Genomic DNA, 17,672 nt, shown 5'->3' on the forward strand with positions numbered 1-17,672 from the left:
TGCTTTTATTGTTAAAGGTGGGATAATTCAGAGGACCAACGGAGGCCTCACCATCAAAATCTGCAGCTTTGGACAGTCCTGTGGGGATCAGTTAGTTCACTGGTTAAATGACTAGTTACAATGCCAAGTGATCCCAACAGTGTAAGTTCAATCCCCACACTGGCTGAGGTTACTGTAAAGGACTCTGCTTCTCAATGCCTCTCCTTGCCTGAGGTGTGGTGACCCTCAGATTAAAGCACCAACAGTTGTCTCTCTCTAATGAGAGAACTGACCTATGGTCCAATAGGACTGTGGCGACTATACTTGTTTGTGTATCTTTAAAGGCAGTAAATCCAGCCTGAACCATAGTCTGGCTCTCTTGGTCACTCATTGTGGAGTATCCCAGATCACTGGGCAGTATAAACAATTCATCTGATCTGGCTGCAATCCACTTCTATTTGTGGAAAGGCATTCATCGTGCCTGGGTCGACACTTCCTGCTGCCCTCTTGGTATGGTGCCGAGTTAGCCAAAACTACAAAGGAATTGTTTAAAAATAAGGTAAGTTTATCACAGACATTTTTGAGGTGGAATATGAGGCTACGCCAATGGGATTTTAGTTGAAAGATGGAGGATGGGAATGAGGGTTCCAGTACGTCTCAATACTACTCAAAGTGAACACAGGGGACCATGTGCTTATTGAGATCCTTGTTAATATAATTTGTGAATGTCTTTGTAGGCTTAACAGGTCTTATTGTTCAACCTTTTAATTTGAGTAATGTTGTTTGATGTTGGAATTAAGGTACTCTGCCTCACATTGAATTGTGCATTCCAAGCAAAAATCTTGCAGAAAAACTGTTCAGCCCAGCACTCCACTACTGCCACTTTGAGAGAGTTGCCCAATTTAGTCCCACCTCCCTGCTCTCCCTGAATAATGCCATGTTTTTGTCCCTTTCTAGTTCCTTTTTGAATAGTAGCGTTAGATTTGCTTCCAGGCACTAATTTCCAGCTCATGGTTCATTTTAGAACAAAACTGCGTTTTAAGCAGTTCTAGTAAATCTCCCCTTCGAAGAGAATCTCTCGGAGAGCTCAACTCATAGCCTGCCTAGTTGTTGGAAATACTACGTTAGCTTGAGTGAACAGATCCTTGTCAATGTTATCACACGGAGGCAGTAAAGGTCAGTTTGCTCCCCATATTAAACCTCAATTTTTAGTAATGCGAGCTGTGCAGTTTTAATCTGGCTGGAAGCGGTTGACCTTAATGCAGACATTGGACAGTAAGTCTGAAGTTGCCTGTAATTTAAATGCCAGTGCCAATACAGGCTACTGCCAGATTTGTTTACTGAGAAAGACCTCCCTTAATGTAAGAAGCTTACTGAAGGGATTTGCGTGCCTTTGATAACCTTGCATTTATATTGTTTAAAACTTGTGTCTGTATCCTATTTCCTATAATTGTAGTAAAGCTACTTGCTTGACTGTAAGCTGTTCAATGCAGGGTTATGGGGACTGACTCAGTCACTGGTGTTCCACACATTCCATTCCACAACTTAATTCATACGTGGGCTCCATAGTCTCAACATGTGATTGAAATGCAGAAGAATACCAAATGGCACTTGTGTGGGTTTATCTACAGTTCTTGAGGATGGCAGCACGACCATACCCTCGTGTTAAAGATGGGGCTATTCAGAGCACCAATGGAGGCCTCACCATTAAACAATGCGCAGCTTGTGGAGGGTAGTGCGGTATGTATCATCAGGTAGCTCGGTTGGCTAAATAACTAATTGCAATGCAGAATGATGCCAACAACATGGGTTCAATACTCACTTTAGCTGAGGTTACCCTGAAGGACTCTTCCTCACCCTCTCCCCTTGCCCAAGGAATGGTGACTTTCTTGAAGGCAGCTTAGCAGACCGTATTCCCCTCATTACTGAGGGTGCTTGGTGATTGTAGAAAAAAGAAATTGGTTCCCTGAAACATGCAAACAACAAAACCTTGAGTGACCCATGTAGGTGTGATCTGGTCAGAGGCTCCAATAAGTAACTTTCCAACATATAGCACCATGAACCCTTCACTATTGACAGGGAAAGATCATTGCAAACTGCCTCATGTAGAATTGGCAGTGCCGGCTTGATCAGTAATTATAACGACATGTTACTGTGGTTGAATAATGAGTGGGAATTACTGTTTCCTTCCTTCTCAACTGTGGCTCAGATGGTAGTATTCTTGAGTCACACACTTATAGCATCAAGTATTCCCAAATCTGAGCATACAAAGTCCAAGCTAACACTTCAGTATCCTGAGGGAGCACTGCGCTGTTGGCAATTTCAGTGTTAGACTGTGGCTCTATCTGTTCTTTAGGGGGATATAAAACATCCCCTTACACTATCTTGATGAAGCATATGAGAGATCTGGCCTATATTTAATTCTGAACCAATATCACAAAAGCAGATACCTGGTCATTATCACACTGCTTGTTTGAGCGAATTGCTGTATGTATTCCATTGGCTGTGTTTCCTATAATAGTGACGACACTTTAAGGTACTCCATTGGCTATGAAACACTTTGGGATATCTAGTCATGAAAGGTGCTGCTTTAATGCAAGTCTGTCTTAGGAAGTGCTCACTCCCCATGTACCCAACCTTCACTCTGCTGAAGGTAGAAACAGACTCACTGCTACAGCATTGCAAAGTGTCTATCCCATGTTGTAATTTGAACAGCAATAGAAGCATAGGCTTGATAAGGTATGGTGGGAGAGAGGTCATTTCTGGGAGTTGGTGGGTGAGGGGAGACTACTGAGTTGTGGTTGGAGATTTGGTTTGTTTGAGAGGGAAGAGCTGTGGTTGGAGAGTTTGGGAGATAGGGGAGAGCTGTGATTGGAGAGTTGGTTTGATTGGGAGAGGGGAGAGCTGTGATTGGAGAGTTGCTTTGTTTGGCATGGAGGAGAGAGCTATGATTAGAGAGTTGGTTTGTTGGGCAAGAGTGAAAAGCTGTGGTTGGAGAGTTGGTTTGTTAGGGAGAGAGTGGAGAGTTGGTTTGATTGGGAGAGGGGAGAGCTGTGATTGGAGAGTTGGTTTGTTAGGGAGAGAGTGGAGAGTTGGTTTGTTTGGGAGAGGGGAGAGCTGTGATCTGAGTTTGTTTAGGGTGATCTGCATCTACAGCCCTGATGTGTTCCAGTACTGCATTCTACTGATCGAGGATCTTAAACCTCAAACTGCTTCTTACCTTCCTCAGTCTGTTATCAGTCAACAGGCTTTGAAAATCAAAATCTAGACTTGGCTCAACATTAATTCCTGGATTGCTATCATATCTCCTCTTCAAAGTTGCTCATGAGTAACTGCCATATTTTGCAAAAGTAGACAACACAAATTGTGAAGTGCACTTGGGGGAAACATAAATACAGTTCCTGAATAATGATGCAGTCTGGACAGAGTGCTATACAGAATATGAAATACCAGAACACTGCATTCAAATAGTTTATTAATTTACATGATTTGTAGATACATTTGAGCTATATTCTTGTGTATAATTTATATACTTTGGCTTTAAACAATAAAATATATCTGGAATAATCAGATAAAATAGATTTTCTTTTAGAAAAAAGTTCTTGTTTGACAAGAAGTGACAAACACTTGAACAGTGCGGATGGAATTTATACAGGAACAAATGCATATTACGCAAAAAATAAGATTCAACACACGATCAACCATCGTATATGGTTCAGTTACTGAGAATATCAGGCAGCAGCAAATGGGAGTCTTTTCAATGAACGAATTGCTTTTGGCAATAGATAGTATATTTAATTTCTACATTGGTAAATTCTGAACTTAATTCCTTATATAGGTTTGAGTATTGTGATGATAACTGGGATGGAAAACCACCTCCCTTGTTAGTAATTTCAAACATTCACATCACACTATATAAAATCATAACCCACAACTTGAAATTGATCTGAAGCTTCCTTTAATGGTCCTGGCTCTCTGACTGGTTTAGCTCTGTTGTCTATCACGTTAGCCACTAATTGCAATTTTAATTGTAATTAAGACATTTTATTGGTTAGATGATCTCTCCAGGCATTCAGCATGGTGGCCACCTATGAACCTTTGGTCTTTTTGTGCACTTGTTTGGAAGCTGTCAGTTTTGTTAAGATGTAAGCAAATATCCACATGTGAAATGCTTTTGTTTGTATAATGTACATCATTTTATACCACACTTGGGGCATGGGACTGAAACACTGTGGCCATGGCAATGTCTCTGGTTCACAGCTTGTGTTGCACAGCCCAAGCTTTTAATAATGGCACCTAAACTATATTTTTCCTGCATCTTTTATTAGTTGTTGGGCCATTGTGATATGAATTATTAAGAAGCTTCTGAAACTGTTGATTGACTGTCACACCCTGTAAGTTTTCAACTTATCCCAGCTGCCAAGTATTTCACAGCTTCATGGACCTTCAGTTACCTGCTTATCCGAATAACCTATCAAATAATCATTTTTTTAAAAAGTTGCACATTCTTTAGAAGACCCGAGGCCAAACTCAATGCAAGTTTATGTCACACCCCTTTCATTCATATTAAAGAGTATCACTTTTAGCTCTTTGAGTGCAAATGATGGATTCACTGGTGCCTTCTCCCTAGTCGGTATTTCACTGTCACAAGTGACGTGATTCTATTCACTTCAATACCCGAGAATTTTCTGACATATTCTGAGAATTAGTTAAACTTTCGACAAGTGTTTGACAAAATTTGGTCTATATTGCCTTTGGTGGATTATAAAGCTCCTGGTGGTGTTGAATGAGACATGGGATAGTGATAACCTCGTAGAGTAGCTTCCCAGGTTATTGTTCCCTTTATCCCATGCAGAGGCTGGACTATCATTTATTGCCCATCCCTAGTTGCCCCTTGAGAAGCAGGTGGCGAGCTGCCTTCTTGAACTGCTGCAGTCCATGTGCTGTAGGTTGACCCACAATGCCCTGAGGGAGGGAATTCCAGGATTTTGAAGGGAGGGTGATATAGTTCCAAGTCAGGATGGTGAGTGGATTAAAAGGGAACTTGCTGGTCATGATGTTTCCATGTATCTGTTACCCGTGTCCATCCAGATGACCTTGGTTATAAGTTTAGAAGGTGCTATTATAGCTAATTAAGAAGCTGGGCAGAGTTTCAAAGTGGTCCGAAGCAAGTGTTGCCAAGGGGACTTTTTAAACAGCATCCTGGTTGACTCTCACATCTGCCACTTTTTAATTTTACTAAGAGACTGCTGTTACTATGGTAACATCACGAAGTGACTCAATGTGCAAAAGTACAACAAGGTTTGTCTACCAGTTAACACCCAGTGTCTGAGAAACAGCAGCAATTCATGTGACTAGTACATTCCAGAGAGGCCAGTTTCTCCGGTAAGTTATTTTAGTGACCTGCTTATGCATACACATCATTTCTGGATGTTACAGTTAATGGGCGCATACCTCTGGTGCACATACCTGTGCGTGCCTGAACTGCCTGGGAATCTCAAAACCATCGAAGCCCATGAAGTCAGTGGGAAATGGTTAACAGGAGACACTTGAGGAAGGAAGCATTGAGAGGCAACTGAGAAATTTTTCAAAAAGACAGCTACTTTGCAAAGGAAATTGGATGATTCTAATACACGTGTCATCATGGTAGCACTACACTGCAATTCTATCTTCAGTTAAGAGCTTAGTTCTAACGTACATTGAAAAATATTTACCTCTAATTGTTTTTGCTTGTTTGTCTGTAACAAAATAAGTCCTGTTACATAATTGGTCCTGGCCTAATGTTCTTAATCTGTTGCAATGAATCAATAGACAGTGCAATACCTGGCCACAAAGCATGGGAATTCCCAGGTTTAAGCTGCAGCATTGACTAGTGTCCAATTGACTCTTGACTGGCTGTATGTGGATTTTGTTAACTTTGCCTTGAGGACAGTTTGAGTACAATGGTATCTTCTGTGGATACTACAGGTAGGAAGTATTGAATAACACTTGTGGTGCTCAAGAGACTTTTCAGTCTATCATGTCTGCACCACCTCTCATAGCATTACAATTTTCAGCCAATGTCCTGCACATTGGGTATTTATTTAAAGTAAAAAGTGGCCTCTTGAATTGAACCTGCCTCCTCCACATTTCCAGGCAGTGCCTTCCACACTCACTGGGTGAAAACAAGGACTTCCGGAGGGAAATAGATTGCAAATTGGGAACTTGATGGATGGTTGCCTGGGCAAAGAGATTTTGTGAGAGGCACGGAGAGGGAATTGTTGAGAAATGCCCAAGCCAGTTTCTAGTTTGTGAATTCATCACTTGCGCTTTATGAGCAGAGGGTTGAGGACTGGCTAGAAATGACTTACTGGGACTTTCTTGAAAAAAGTAGATTTGTTGCAATATCCAAAAGGATTTTAGACACTGGCACGTATCACTTTTCATCCCTTAGTCCTTGACCTTTTCATTGGCCTTAACATGATATAAGCTTACAAAGTAGGTGCAGAAGGAAAACGTTTCGGATCATCTGGAACATCTTGCTTCACTTCAGGGGTTCACTTTAGTGCATATCCATAAGCCAGTGGTTACTTTGCTATTTGCATATCACTGGCATAAGTACAAAAATAAATCACAATCCAATACAGCTTAAAAGGTGAAATTCAATTCACTAGTTCATATATATATATATAGATAGATAATACTGCTAATACTGCCTCTAAAAGTAACAGAATAACAGCATCCAACTTTAGAACAGCTCAAAGTGCTCTGTCTCATTTAAAGGCAATATCTCCCCCAATGACTGTTTCCTATGTTGTAGTCTCAGAGGAGACTTCACCCATTCCTCCAACCAGGCTTTAGTCACATCCAAGTGACAATTCTGAACCTCAGCGTTAAATGATAGGGATGATATTCAATGTCCCAGAAGCTGCTTGAAGCTCTGTGTAGATCGAACCTAGCCCCCCCACCTTGCCAAAGCAGAGCTTGGAACATTTTTCCTCGGCTGGAGCTGGGAATGTTGGCTGCAAGCTTTGAGGTCAGCCCTTGACACACAACCTAGTGGGGGAGACAAACAAAAAGCAGAGACCGACTAAGACTTTGCTCTTCCGCAGGGATTTCTGCAAGGAGCAAGGAACTGAGAGTCATGTTTGACTGGAGGAGAGGTTCCATACAGTTGGGTGCCTTGAGGAAGTTATGCCATTCCTCGCTTGGGAGATTCCTCGTTTCGGAAGGTCCAATCACACGGTGACAAGAAACTGCATGGCCATTTGAAGGCAAAATGTCACCAATTTGTGAGACATTTTCACCCGCTCCATCCATAACTCCTAGGAAGAAAGAAAGCAAGAGAAGCGGGTTCAGTCTTAGGGAAGTCACATAAACAGAGAGGGAGAAGTCATACTGACAGGGTGAGGTAAATTAAGGTGAGAAGGGAGATTTCTGTGAAGCACAATAGTTGATCAGGGCCATTTAGGGTGTAGGTATTACACTAGTGGTTACTTTTCTCAGTGACAAACATTATTCAACATTCAGCCATGTTTTAGGCACCTGTACCTCTGCATCTATCCTGGAGCAAGTTATCAAAACTGTCTACAAAGTCCCAAGAATTGGTATTTGCAAAACAGCAAGACATTAATCTCAGAATGCAACTGGAGGAAATAGATCTCTGCACACATCCCAGGGATATTGGTTATTTAGAATAACTCATCCTGATGTCTTACAATTAATAGCTTTAATGCTCTACTGCCAACTGCTGGGGTACTGACTCAAACCAATATATTTCATCTTGTTCTGTAATCCTGCTCAACCAAATATAGTGTGGACTAATTAATCAAGTCAGGAAACATTCTGCACAAATACTGCCTGATAACCAAAGGCAAAATCATGCAATATTTATTCATCTTTTTTATAGAAATATGCAACAACAAAGGAGGCCATTCAGTCCAGCTCCTGGGTTCTGCTGACAGTCTGGCTGGTGCCTGGAGCCCAGTGAGTTCCTGTGACTATCTCCCTTCAGTACAGTCTCTCTGATCTCTAACACTGTTAAAGGGGTCCAGGTTAGGTCAGATGCTGGAAAAGGAATGAACCTTGGTTGCAGGCTTTATAACTTAAGCCAAGAGCAAGGGGTTTGCGCTATGGCGAAGGTGGGGGTGGCCAGATGTTTGATTGAAGGAACTTTCTAAGTGGAGTCTGTGTAATTGAGAAAACACCCCCTTTAAAATTCATTGAACTTTGTGGGATCTTCGATTCCCTCAACTGAGCTTGTACCATCATTCATATTATATCACTCCGAACATCTTTACTGAGAGATCAGGCTACAGTGACATTGAACTCCAGCACAAAACACATCCCAGCACAGAGCTGCTCAGATTGAGACAGAGCTGTATCCTGCATGTCTTCCTGCTGCACTCCCTCTGTCCTCACCCAATGATAATAAATCTCCACCCTGGTCACTGCCTTGGAAACTTGTTTCCTGTGAATCTAACTCCGCAAACCTCCTCATCAAAGCAAGTTATTACATCAAAGGAAACTGGTATAAATCACATCTCAGGCAGCATTCCAGAGTTCTGGTGTTTTTCACAACTTTGCAATTCGTTAGAAAGCCCAGTTCAACAACAGGGTGGACCGGATTATTTGCTTCTTACCTTTCTCAAACTTTCACCGAAACCAGCCTCATCTCTTCCACCCTGCAGAGAAAGCAAACACATTCGTGAGGTCAGGGAGCAGAAGCAAAAATATTGTCCGGGGGGGGGTGTTTAGAATAGCTTCAATGGGCATTACCACATCCACCAAGGCAGCATCACACAGGGAGGTAGTGTGCTACCCATCTGGACTCTGTTACTCCCCTAGGCACTGCCCACCACTCAGAAAGAACAAGAAATGGCCTTTACTCCACCATCTCCACCTTCACCCTCCACCCCTACCCTCCACCCCACACCCCCACCCCGGCCCAGGAGCAAACCATGAACTTGTCTACTGGGCACTGCCATGTGGGTCCAACTCCTCACGGTTTGCACAGGGTCTGAATGCCCTAGCATCCACCCGGTTGGTCCTATTCCAATGGTGGTGACACTCACAGGACACATAGCTTCCTTGTTATTCTGACAACATGGTAAAATTTACACAGTACACAGCATCTCCCATCACCGTCTGTCAATGAGGCTTCTTATCAGACTGGAGTTATACTGTAGCAAGTGCAGTGCTGCACCGTTCTGCTAATTTGGAGGCATCCCATATTACCCCTCACTGGGGTTACACACTTCACACTTGTGTCACACTTCCAATTGACTTATCTGAACTGTACTCCCACACATTCATGACCCTCTCACGAACAACCAAGAAGGCTTCTCTGAACAAGGACCTACCAAGGAATAATGTGTGGTCTAGGGTAGGTATCCACCTAGTTATGTGCAGAAATAGTTCAGCCACAGACAAACCTAAAAATCATCAATCTCTACATGTCATTTAATCTCAGTTACAGTCTCACAGCACAGAGTGAGGCCAATCATCTCCAGGTTACTTCGATCGCCTTCTTTGAAAGAGTGATTCAGTAAGTCCCACAGCCCTGCTCTCTCCCAACAGGCATGAACATTTTTAAAAAATATTTCCCTTTGAAAGTTGAATCTGGCTCCATCACCTTTCCAGGTTGCGCATCAAATTCATAACTTCGAATGTTTCTTTTTATTCAATCATGGGATGTGAGTGTGGCTGGCTGGGCCAACATTTACAGTCCAATTTCTACTGCCTTTGAGAGGTGATGGTAAACTTTCACTTGGACCCATTGCAGAACTGTGGGCTAGGGTATCCACAGTGCTATGAGGAAGGGATTTCCTCAATGTGCACTCAGTAAATGAAAGCACACTGAGTCAATTCCAGGTCAGAATAGTTATGCACAGACAGAGGCTGCTCATCTGCAAGATTAACTCAGCCAATCCTGTTTTCTTGCCCTTTTTCTGTAGTCCTGCAATCTCTCCCCGTTCTGGTGTCTACACGTTTGAAAGACAGGACTGAACCTGCCTCTCCCACATTCTCAGACAGTACATTCCAGACACTAACCCCTTGAGTGAATCTGTCTCCCTCACACTCTCAGACAGTACATTCCAGACCTAAACCACTCTGCACTAAATAATTTTCCTCATGTCTCCATCTCTCCTTCTGGATTCAATACTGTTCAGTATCCTCTGGCTCAAGTCTTCCACTAATGGAAATAGCTTTTCCCAATCTATTTCTCTCTCTCCTTTTCCATAGACTTCAGCTATGACACTCTCATACACCTTTGGAAATTCATATACACCTCAACAAACCTCACCATGTAAGTAATATAAAAGGCCGACCATGTAACAAAAATTCACAACTGACTTTCGATTACCATTTGCCAGTTCTCCATGACTTGTTGCCAATGAGGCAGTTTTATGAGAGATGTTTACAGATACTAGAATGAGATGAGTTGACAATACTTAGCAACTCCTCAAAGTGTTGGGACAAGCACACACCATTGCTGGAGAAACTCATTAGGCCTGACAATCCTCAAACTGGTGGAGTGGACTGTCTGGAAGGCCAGATTCAACAGTAATTCTGAAAAAGGTTGTTACAGGAACGTAAATCTTCCTACAGCAACAAAATCTGAGTGCTGGATTTGCATTGCTAAAACTGTCTGCCCTAACCTTTGAAAGTCCCATTGAAAATGATTAACTCATACAGCTGTAGAGATGAAGAAACAATTAACTTAATCCTAATGCTATCGGTTATTGTATTATTTTAGTTACATCTCAGTTTTAGCAACGTTGTAATTAAGAGTCAATTACTGTGTAATTACATTATAAACCATGGAATTTAAATGTTATGAAGGCATTGCAGCTATGACTGGAGCACATCAGCAACAAAGTGCCCTGGCTACTAATGGCATGGTTACAGATCATCAGACCATAGATGCCAGGGTCAGTACGGCCTGGAATTACAAGCTAATTGGTCTTTGTTTCTCAAGCCAAGCTTTTCAAAGGTCTCATTTGCAGATGTGAATCAGACAGGTTCCAATGCTTGAGAGGATGATTAGAATGTTGATGGATTTAAGGAGATCAGGAATGATTGTTCCTTGATCGATAGGGTCAAGTGCACGAACTTGAGGAACGAGAGCAGGATAATTTTGAATTTACAGTCTGTAGATTGTGATAGAGACAGAGGCCATTGAGATAAACAGCTGAACGAAGGAATGGATAAATATGGAATGAGGGAAGACGATTGTAACTTCTGGGAAGAAACACCAGTGTAGATTGGTTCAGCTGAACCGGATGGAATATAAATGCTGGTCCGCACCCATAAGCTGTGAAAATTGAAATCTTAGGATAAGAGGTCACGTCAAGATTGTGTCCATGTATTTATATTGACGTTTATATTTCTATATTACAGCCAGCCCCAGTCTGCTTCTTGCCCTAACATGGACTCCTAACGTGAAGCTTGTTTCAACCTTCAGTTCTGAAGAATAGTCACAGTGGACCCGAAACATTCACTCTGTTTCCCTCTCTCCACTCTGCTGAGTTTGTCTAGCATTTGTTTCAGGTTTCCAGCACCCATACCATTTTGCTTTTAGTCTCAGTTTATTCACGGCCTATCAGGACAATTAAAGCCAATGGCTGGTGCCCACACAGTGTTGTGACTAAGGGACTGAAAGTGCAACCTGCTTAAGTACCCCATGTTTCTCATCCTGGCTTGAAAGATTGGCCGGGAGGGAAATCGAGCTGTTGCTCAAAAGCTTCCAGATCAGAATTCAGTCACTCTTTGACAGAAAACCGTTCTCCTGAAGAGCCTCAGTGCCATAGCCTGGCCACATGTAAACATGCATTTCCTCAGCAGCCATTGTTGCTCCCTTATCTGCGGCTGACTTCACAATAACCTGTTTGACTCATTGTGTCAACTCTTCCTGTCAATGCAAAATGCAAATTATGTTTTTTAGGAAACGCCGACATTCCAGAGATTTCTGAAGGTCTCGTCTGACTGAAACATTTGTCACCCAGACCTCAGAAACAATAAAAATGCCATCGTTCTTCATCAGGAAGTTCACTTAATTTGTTTTGCAAACTCTGGTCTTTTCATCAACTTGCCAGGAATAATCGACTGTTTTTTTTGTCAGAAAGGAAAGAGCCTCACAGGGTTATTTATTACCTCAGCTGGAAACCTGCCCCGGCTTTGTCAGCTCTTGGTGTCAAACATTTGAGACAATATCCATGCTTTAACCTTTCCACTCCTCAGAGAAAACATGTTCAGAATATACAAGGTGTAGGAACAAGAGTGGGCCATTTGGCCCATCAAGTCTACTCCACCAATCAATGAGGTCATGGCTGATCTGATGACCATCAATTCCATTTTCCTTTCCTCTATAACCATTGGTTCCCTTTAATGATTAAAAATCTGTCTGACTGGGCTTTGAGAATACTTAACTGCTCAGTCTTAACAGCCTTCTGCATTCTGCATTCTCATCTCTGTCTTAAACCCCTCATTCTGAGATTGTGCACTCTTCCCACATGAGGGAACAACCTCTCCACTTCTCCCCTACCAAGATGCCTCAGAAATCACACAACACCAGGTTATAGTCCAATAGGTTGAATTGGAAGCACTAGCTTTCGGAGTGACGCTCCTTCATCAGGTGGTTTCAACAAGGTCAATTCACATTCTTCCATATTCCATAATACAGACCCAAACTACATAATCTTGTCTCATAAGACTGTCCCTTCATACCCAAGATCAATCTAGTGATCCTTTTCTATCGATGTTCAGTGTCAGGTCACGACTGACAGGACCCAACCTGTGCTACATCCCCTCAAAGCTGCTTGCTCGGTGCATGAGGAAGCAATGTTTTTTTTGACAGATGATGCTGACAGTTAATGCCAATTGGTGGGACCAGTTTGGTTTTAGCAGCAAAGGAACAGCTTTGTGACTATGCAGTAAAAGAAAATATATGGGGGTCGGGGGCGGGGTAAAGTCTCCATGATGTCCTGGGCAATATTTCTCACTCAATCAAGGTAGCAAAACTGATTGATTCATTCGTTGGTGACACTGTACTGTGTGACCTGGTACTGAGGCCCTTAGACTAAAAGGTCATCCCTTCATCACCAGCACAAGTCAGTAGAATTGACCCCAGCCAAAGGTCAAAATTTGGAGTTGATCGACTGAATTGATCTCACAGTCACACACCAGGAGCAACAGGAGTCAGCACCCAGACCACGGGCTGTGTAGAGGATAGGCTGTGGGAATTAATGTGAGAATATTGCCTGGAACACAGAGTTAATGACAGCCCGCCACTCTGATAGCCCAGTGGTATAATGGCTGGGCTTAAATCCAGAGACCCAAGTAATGTTCTGGGGACCCAGGGATCGAATTCCCCCATGGGAGATGGTGGAATTTGAATTCACTAAGAAGATGGAATTAAGAGTCTAATAATGACCTTGAAACAATTGTGGGAAAAACCCATCTGGTCTATTAATGTTCTTCAGGGAAGGAAACTGCCATCCTTACCTAGTCTAGCCTACATATGACATCAGCAATGTGGTTGACCCTTAACTGCCCCCCGGGCAATTAGAGATGGGTGATAAATGTGATGAAGTCATCCCATGAATATTTTTTTTTAAAAAGACCCATCAGTTCTGTGAAATAACATTGCTTCCTTATGCACTGAGTGAGCAGTGATGCAGTACAGGATGGTTCCTGTCGATTGTGCTGTCAGACGTGACACTGATTGTCATCAGTGCAAAGCTGTCAAATACAGAAAGCATTTGCGACATATGTTCTTGGAGAAAAGTCTCAGTTGGTGAAGCAGACACCATGCTGATCGAAGGATCACAGGTTCGCTCCCTGGCATGTGGTACAGAGGAGGCAACAATTAACTTCAATGTTAGGGTCATATGCAGCTTCCAGTCACTGTTAGTCTGTGCCTCCAAGCCCAGCTGACACAGTCCTATTGGTGCTAACACCTTGGCATTGGCTGGACCTGAAGGATTACGAAGGGTGCCCCTTGATGTTGTCACTCATTCACACATCCCGCCTCAGTTATAATTCTAAAACATTGGCAACCAGAGATAAACACAGACTAATGAGAAACTACCAGAGCTTATCTGTTGATAAAGAATAAACATCCAATCTGAAGGGTTGGGATATTTCTGTGTAGTGTTGGATAGCATTTGATGAATCATTTGGATTAAAATGACGTGAAAGAGTATGGGGTCAAAGCAGCAGGAGATTGACATTACAGAATGGTGCTCATTTAATGAGCAGACCTGATGGGCTGAATGGCCTTCTGTGATTCTGTGATAGTAACCATTGTGGATTTCTATGTGTTACCTCACAACCTCATTCCCTTTTGCTCAGGGGAGGTTGGTGATTCCAGTATTAACATTCCACCAAGTGCCAATGCAGGGTTGAACCTGTGTCCCAGAGCCAGTCCGGTGACATTAACCGCAGCCCCACCACCACCTCCTCTTCGGGGCATCAGCTCCCCACTGTTGTGCATTGCTGACCTGTCATTTTTAAGCTGTAGGTAATTCTTGGCAGACTTCATTTTATCTTTACAAAAACCTGAAGGTAGAAGATATCTGCAGTATTACCAACCAAATGTTGAATGCATTGCTAACAGATTGTTTTTTCTGCTGTTGCCTTGTTGGTTTTGAATCATAGAGGGGATTGGTCCTGGTTTGTGAAGTTATCTATTTATCTTTTGAAGGAGAGAATGAACTCTAAAGGTTCAGAAAGATGATGGGAAGGCTCATTGGCATAACTATCCCATGTGATCCAGTACTGAGCACAAACGGGCTGCCACCACTGATATCAAAGAAGTGACTTAGATGCTGCTCACACGTCCCTGCTCATTCTCATTTCCTACCCCTACACAACAGCTGACCCAATAGCACCTGCCTTAGAAACGTGTCCAAGGAGGGTGACTATAAAACAGCAGCGATTTCTGGTTCCATTGTGATGCCCACTGAAGTGAAATAGCCTCACCATCTAGTCTCACATCTGAGGAGTAATTGGTGAGGAAGCAGATGGCAGTGCCACGTGTAAGGACAGACAGAGCAATACTGGAGGGGCAAACAGCATTGCTGGCACTGAGCTGCACAAGGTTCAAATGAAGCGGGTACAAAGCTCTTTGAGGGCAATGATTCATTTCTCTAACAGGTTGAGGGACAATAGCTTCATACTCACTGTTGGTGTGCTCTGTTACGGTCCTGCACAATGAAATGGGCTGTGACCAAGAAGAATGTTCCTCCCAGGACAATGATAAAGGGGCACAGCATCAGAGCATAGCCCAGACTGAGGAACTCCCACAGATCCAAGTCAGGCTTCCTGTGTCTGATCACGTCCGAGATCTGAGCAAGACAAGAGAAAGCAAACGCCGATCAAAATCAAGGCTGTCCACTGAGGGAAATCGCTCCTCGAAAAACGGGTGAGGTAGCAGAGTGAAAGGTCGTGAGACTGATGAAGGGAGATGGAGCAACTGAAAGAAACAATAGAATTTGAAATGTTTGCAATAATGGAACACGGGGCAAAATTACAAGCTGCCTCTCAGTGTGGACCACGGGAACATCCAGTGGGATTTAATAAGGATGTAAGAAATAGGAAGAGTCAGCCATTCTGCCCCTCAAAACTACCCCTGCTGTTCTATAACACCATGGCTGATCTGCTCCAGATATCAACTTCTCTCTTGTGCCAGCACCTCATAGCCCTGAATACCCGAATGTTTCAAAACAATCTATCTACATCCCCCTGAATATTTTCAGTGATTTAGCCTCCTCAACTCTCTGGGATAAAGGATTCCAGACATCCACCATCCTATAAAAAGGAAAGAATCCTTCTCATCTCGGTTTTAAATGAATGCCTTCTTATTCAGTAACTATACCCCCATTTCAAGATTCTCCTAGTCGTGGGAACATCTTCTCAACATCCCCCCCTGTATGCCCCCTCAGAAAACATTTGCACTCCATCTCCGGCTCCTTATGCATTCCCAGTTTCTTTCCCCAGAGTCAACAGCTTTCTTGGGCTCTAAGCTTCAGGATTCTCTCCCTAAATGTCTTCCCTACCCTATCCCATTAAGACCCCTTCAAAATATTTCTAAAAACCTTTGGTCTTTGATCAAACTACTCATCATTTAACCTAATATCGCCTCCACCTGTGGCTCACTATCATGTTAAAGGTGCTACATAAGTGAAGATTGATGTTGGTTGGAGGTCTCAGGTAATCCTCACCCTTGTTATATAGATGCTGAGGTGACACTACACATCAAGCTGGGGAAGAATAAAGGCTTTGCACATCAGTGTTTGATAGATCTGTAGGTCACACTGCACTACCTGGTGACACCCAGCCACCTTCCCAGTTTACCATTGAGTCCAGAAAGTCATTTTAATTAATGGGAACAGATGTCTCTGTTTTTGTAATATTGTCACAGTGAAGAAAAGAAAGAATTTTATTTCCTGCAGGCAGATTTTGGAACAATTACAACGGCCAGGCTAACGCTGATCAAATCATTTATTCAAACCAGTAGCGATGATGGTTGTGTGATGGTGTCAAACAATAAGTGGAGCCACAATATTTAAACATTGCTAGCTTTTTTCTCCATCATAAAATCATTCCATGCGGAATAGCAGAATGGGTGGAGCACAGAAGGTGGCCATTTGGCCCATTGGGCCTGTGCTGGCTCTCTCATCAAGGTCAATTTACATAATCCCACTCCCTCACTTTCCCCTTGTAATTGTTTCTCTCCTTGGATACCAATCTGCTCCCATAATCCAGGATTGAGTCTGCCTCTATTGCACTCTCAGGCAGACTATTCATCAGGTATTAAACATTTTTCGTCTATTGATCCTTTTGTCATTCCTCTTAAAACCAGTGTCTTTGCTAATGGGAATAGTTCCCTCTCTTCCAAGTCAGACCAGACACCTCTGCCAAATTAAGTAAACATGATTGGACAAATCCTTGCTGTTTGTCTTCTATTAACCCATTCTTGCCCAAGGGACGGCCCATTTTATGTCCCAATTGATTTATTTCTAAAGATTTTCCCACTGAGGTTAAACTGGCTGGATTATACCTGCAGGGTTTATCCTTAAAGGTAACATTTGCAGTCTTCCTCAGTTTATGCATCAAGCTCAAGAGCTAAGGGTAAAAGATCCTTACCAATCCCAATGCTGCTTCTAAGTCTCTGTTCCCTGTAATTGTGGCTTGTAATTGCTTTCTCCACACCTTCCCACTAATCTCCCAAAGTCAAAGTGGCCATTAGTTGACCTGGTCCCAAACTTCCACCCTGAACCAATCACTAGACAGTGGATGACAGCTTGCCTCAGATTAACTTTATTCCTGTACAGATTCCCAGAACAGCACAGTTGGGATTGGGAGCTCAAGTTAGCCCCACCCTGAGGCCCTCTGGTCTATTATGCAGCCAGAATGTGCGCAGTCATTCATTAGTTAATCAGAAATGAATGTGAAAGCCAAATTGTACTTACAACACCAATTAAATACGGGCTGCCTGCGTCTCCGAGCAGGTGAGAGGTGAAACTCTGCAAGGCCACTGCGGTCGAGCGACGAGTAGGAATAACAACGTACTAGGAACAGAACAGAGAGAGAGAGTTAATTGATTTAAGCATCACCCATCATTGTCAAGTCAACGAGGATCTCATTACTCCTCAAACTAAAATACGAGGACTCCACCTGACAAAGGAGCAGCACTCTGACAGCTTGTG

At 42.9% G+C, this 17,672-nt stretch overlaps 1 protein-coding gene across 1 annotated transcript in view; it reads right to left on the minus strand.

Moving 5' to 3' along the window:
• Nucleotides 1–3,472: 3,472 nt before the first annotated feature.
• The window catches only part of LOC132830385 (sphingosine-1-phosphate transporter SPNS2-like), a 94,807-nt gene continuing 80,607 nt past the window's right edge, over nucleotides 3,473–17,672 (minus strand). Inside the window, exons 10-13 of the mRNA XM_060848042.1 lie at nucleotides 17,436–17,534; nucleotides 15,145–15,308; nucleotides 8,601–8,642; nucleotides 3,473–7,283 (exon numbers count right to left, since the gene is read on the minus strand). Coding sequence (XP_060704025.1) covers nucleotides 8,606–8,642; nucleotides 15,145–15,308; nucleotides 17,436–17,534 — 300 coding nt within the window. The 3' untranslated portion in view covers nucleotides 3,473–7,283; nucleotides 8,601–8,605. The remainder of the gene's footprint in view (nucleotides 7,284–8,600; nucleotides 8,643–15,144; nucleotides 15,309–17,435; nucleotides 17,535–17,672) is intronic.

The sequence above is a fragment of the Hemiscyllium ocellatum genome, chromosome 31 (genome assembly GCF_020745735.1).
Source record: "Hemiscyllium ocellatum isolate sHemOce1 chromosome 31, sHemOce1.pat.X.cur, whole genome shotgun sequence".
Classification (NCBI taxonomy): Eukaryota; Metazoa; Chordata; class Chondrichthyes; order Orectolobiformes; family Hemiscylliidae; genus Hemiscyllium; species Hemiscyllium ocellatum.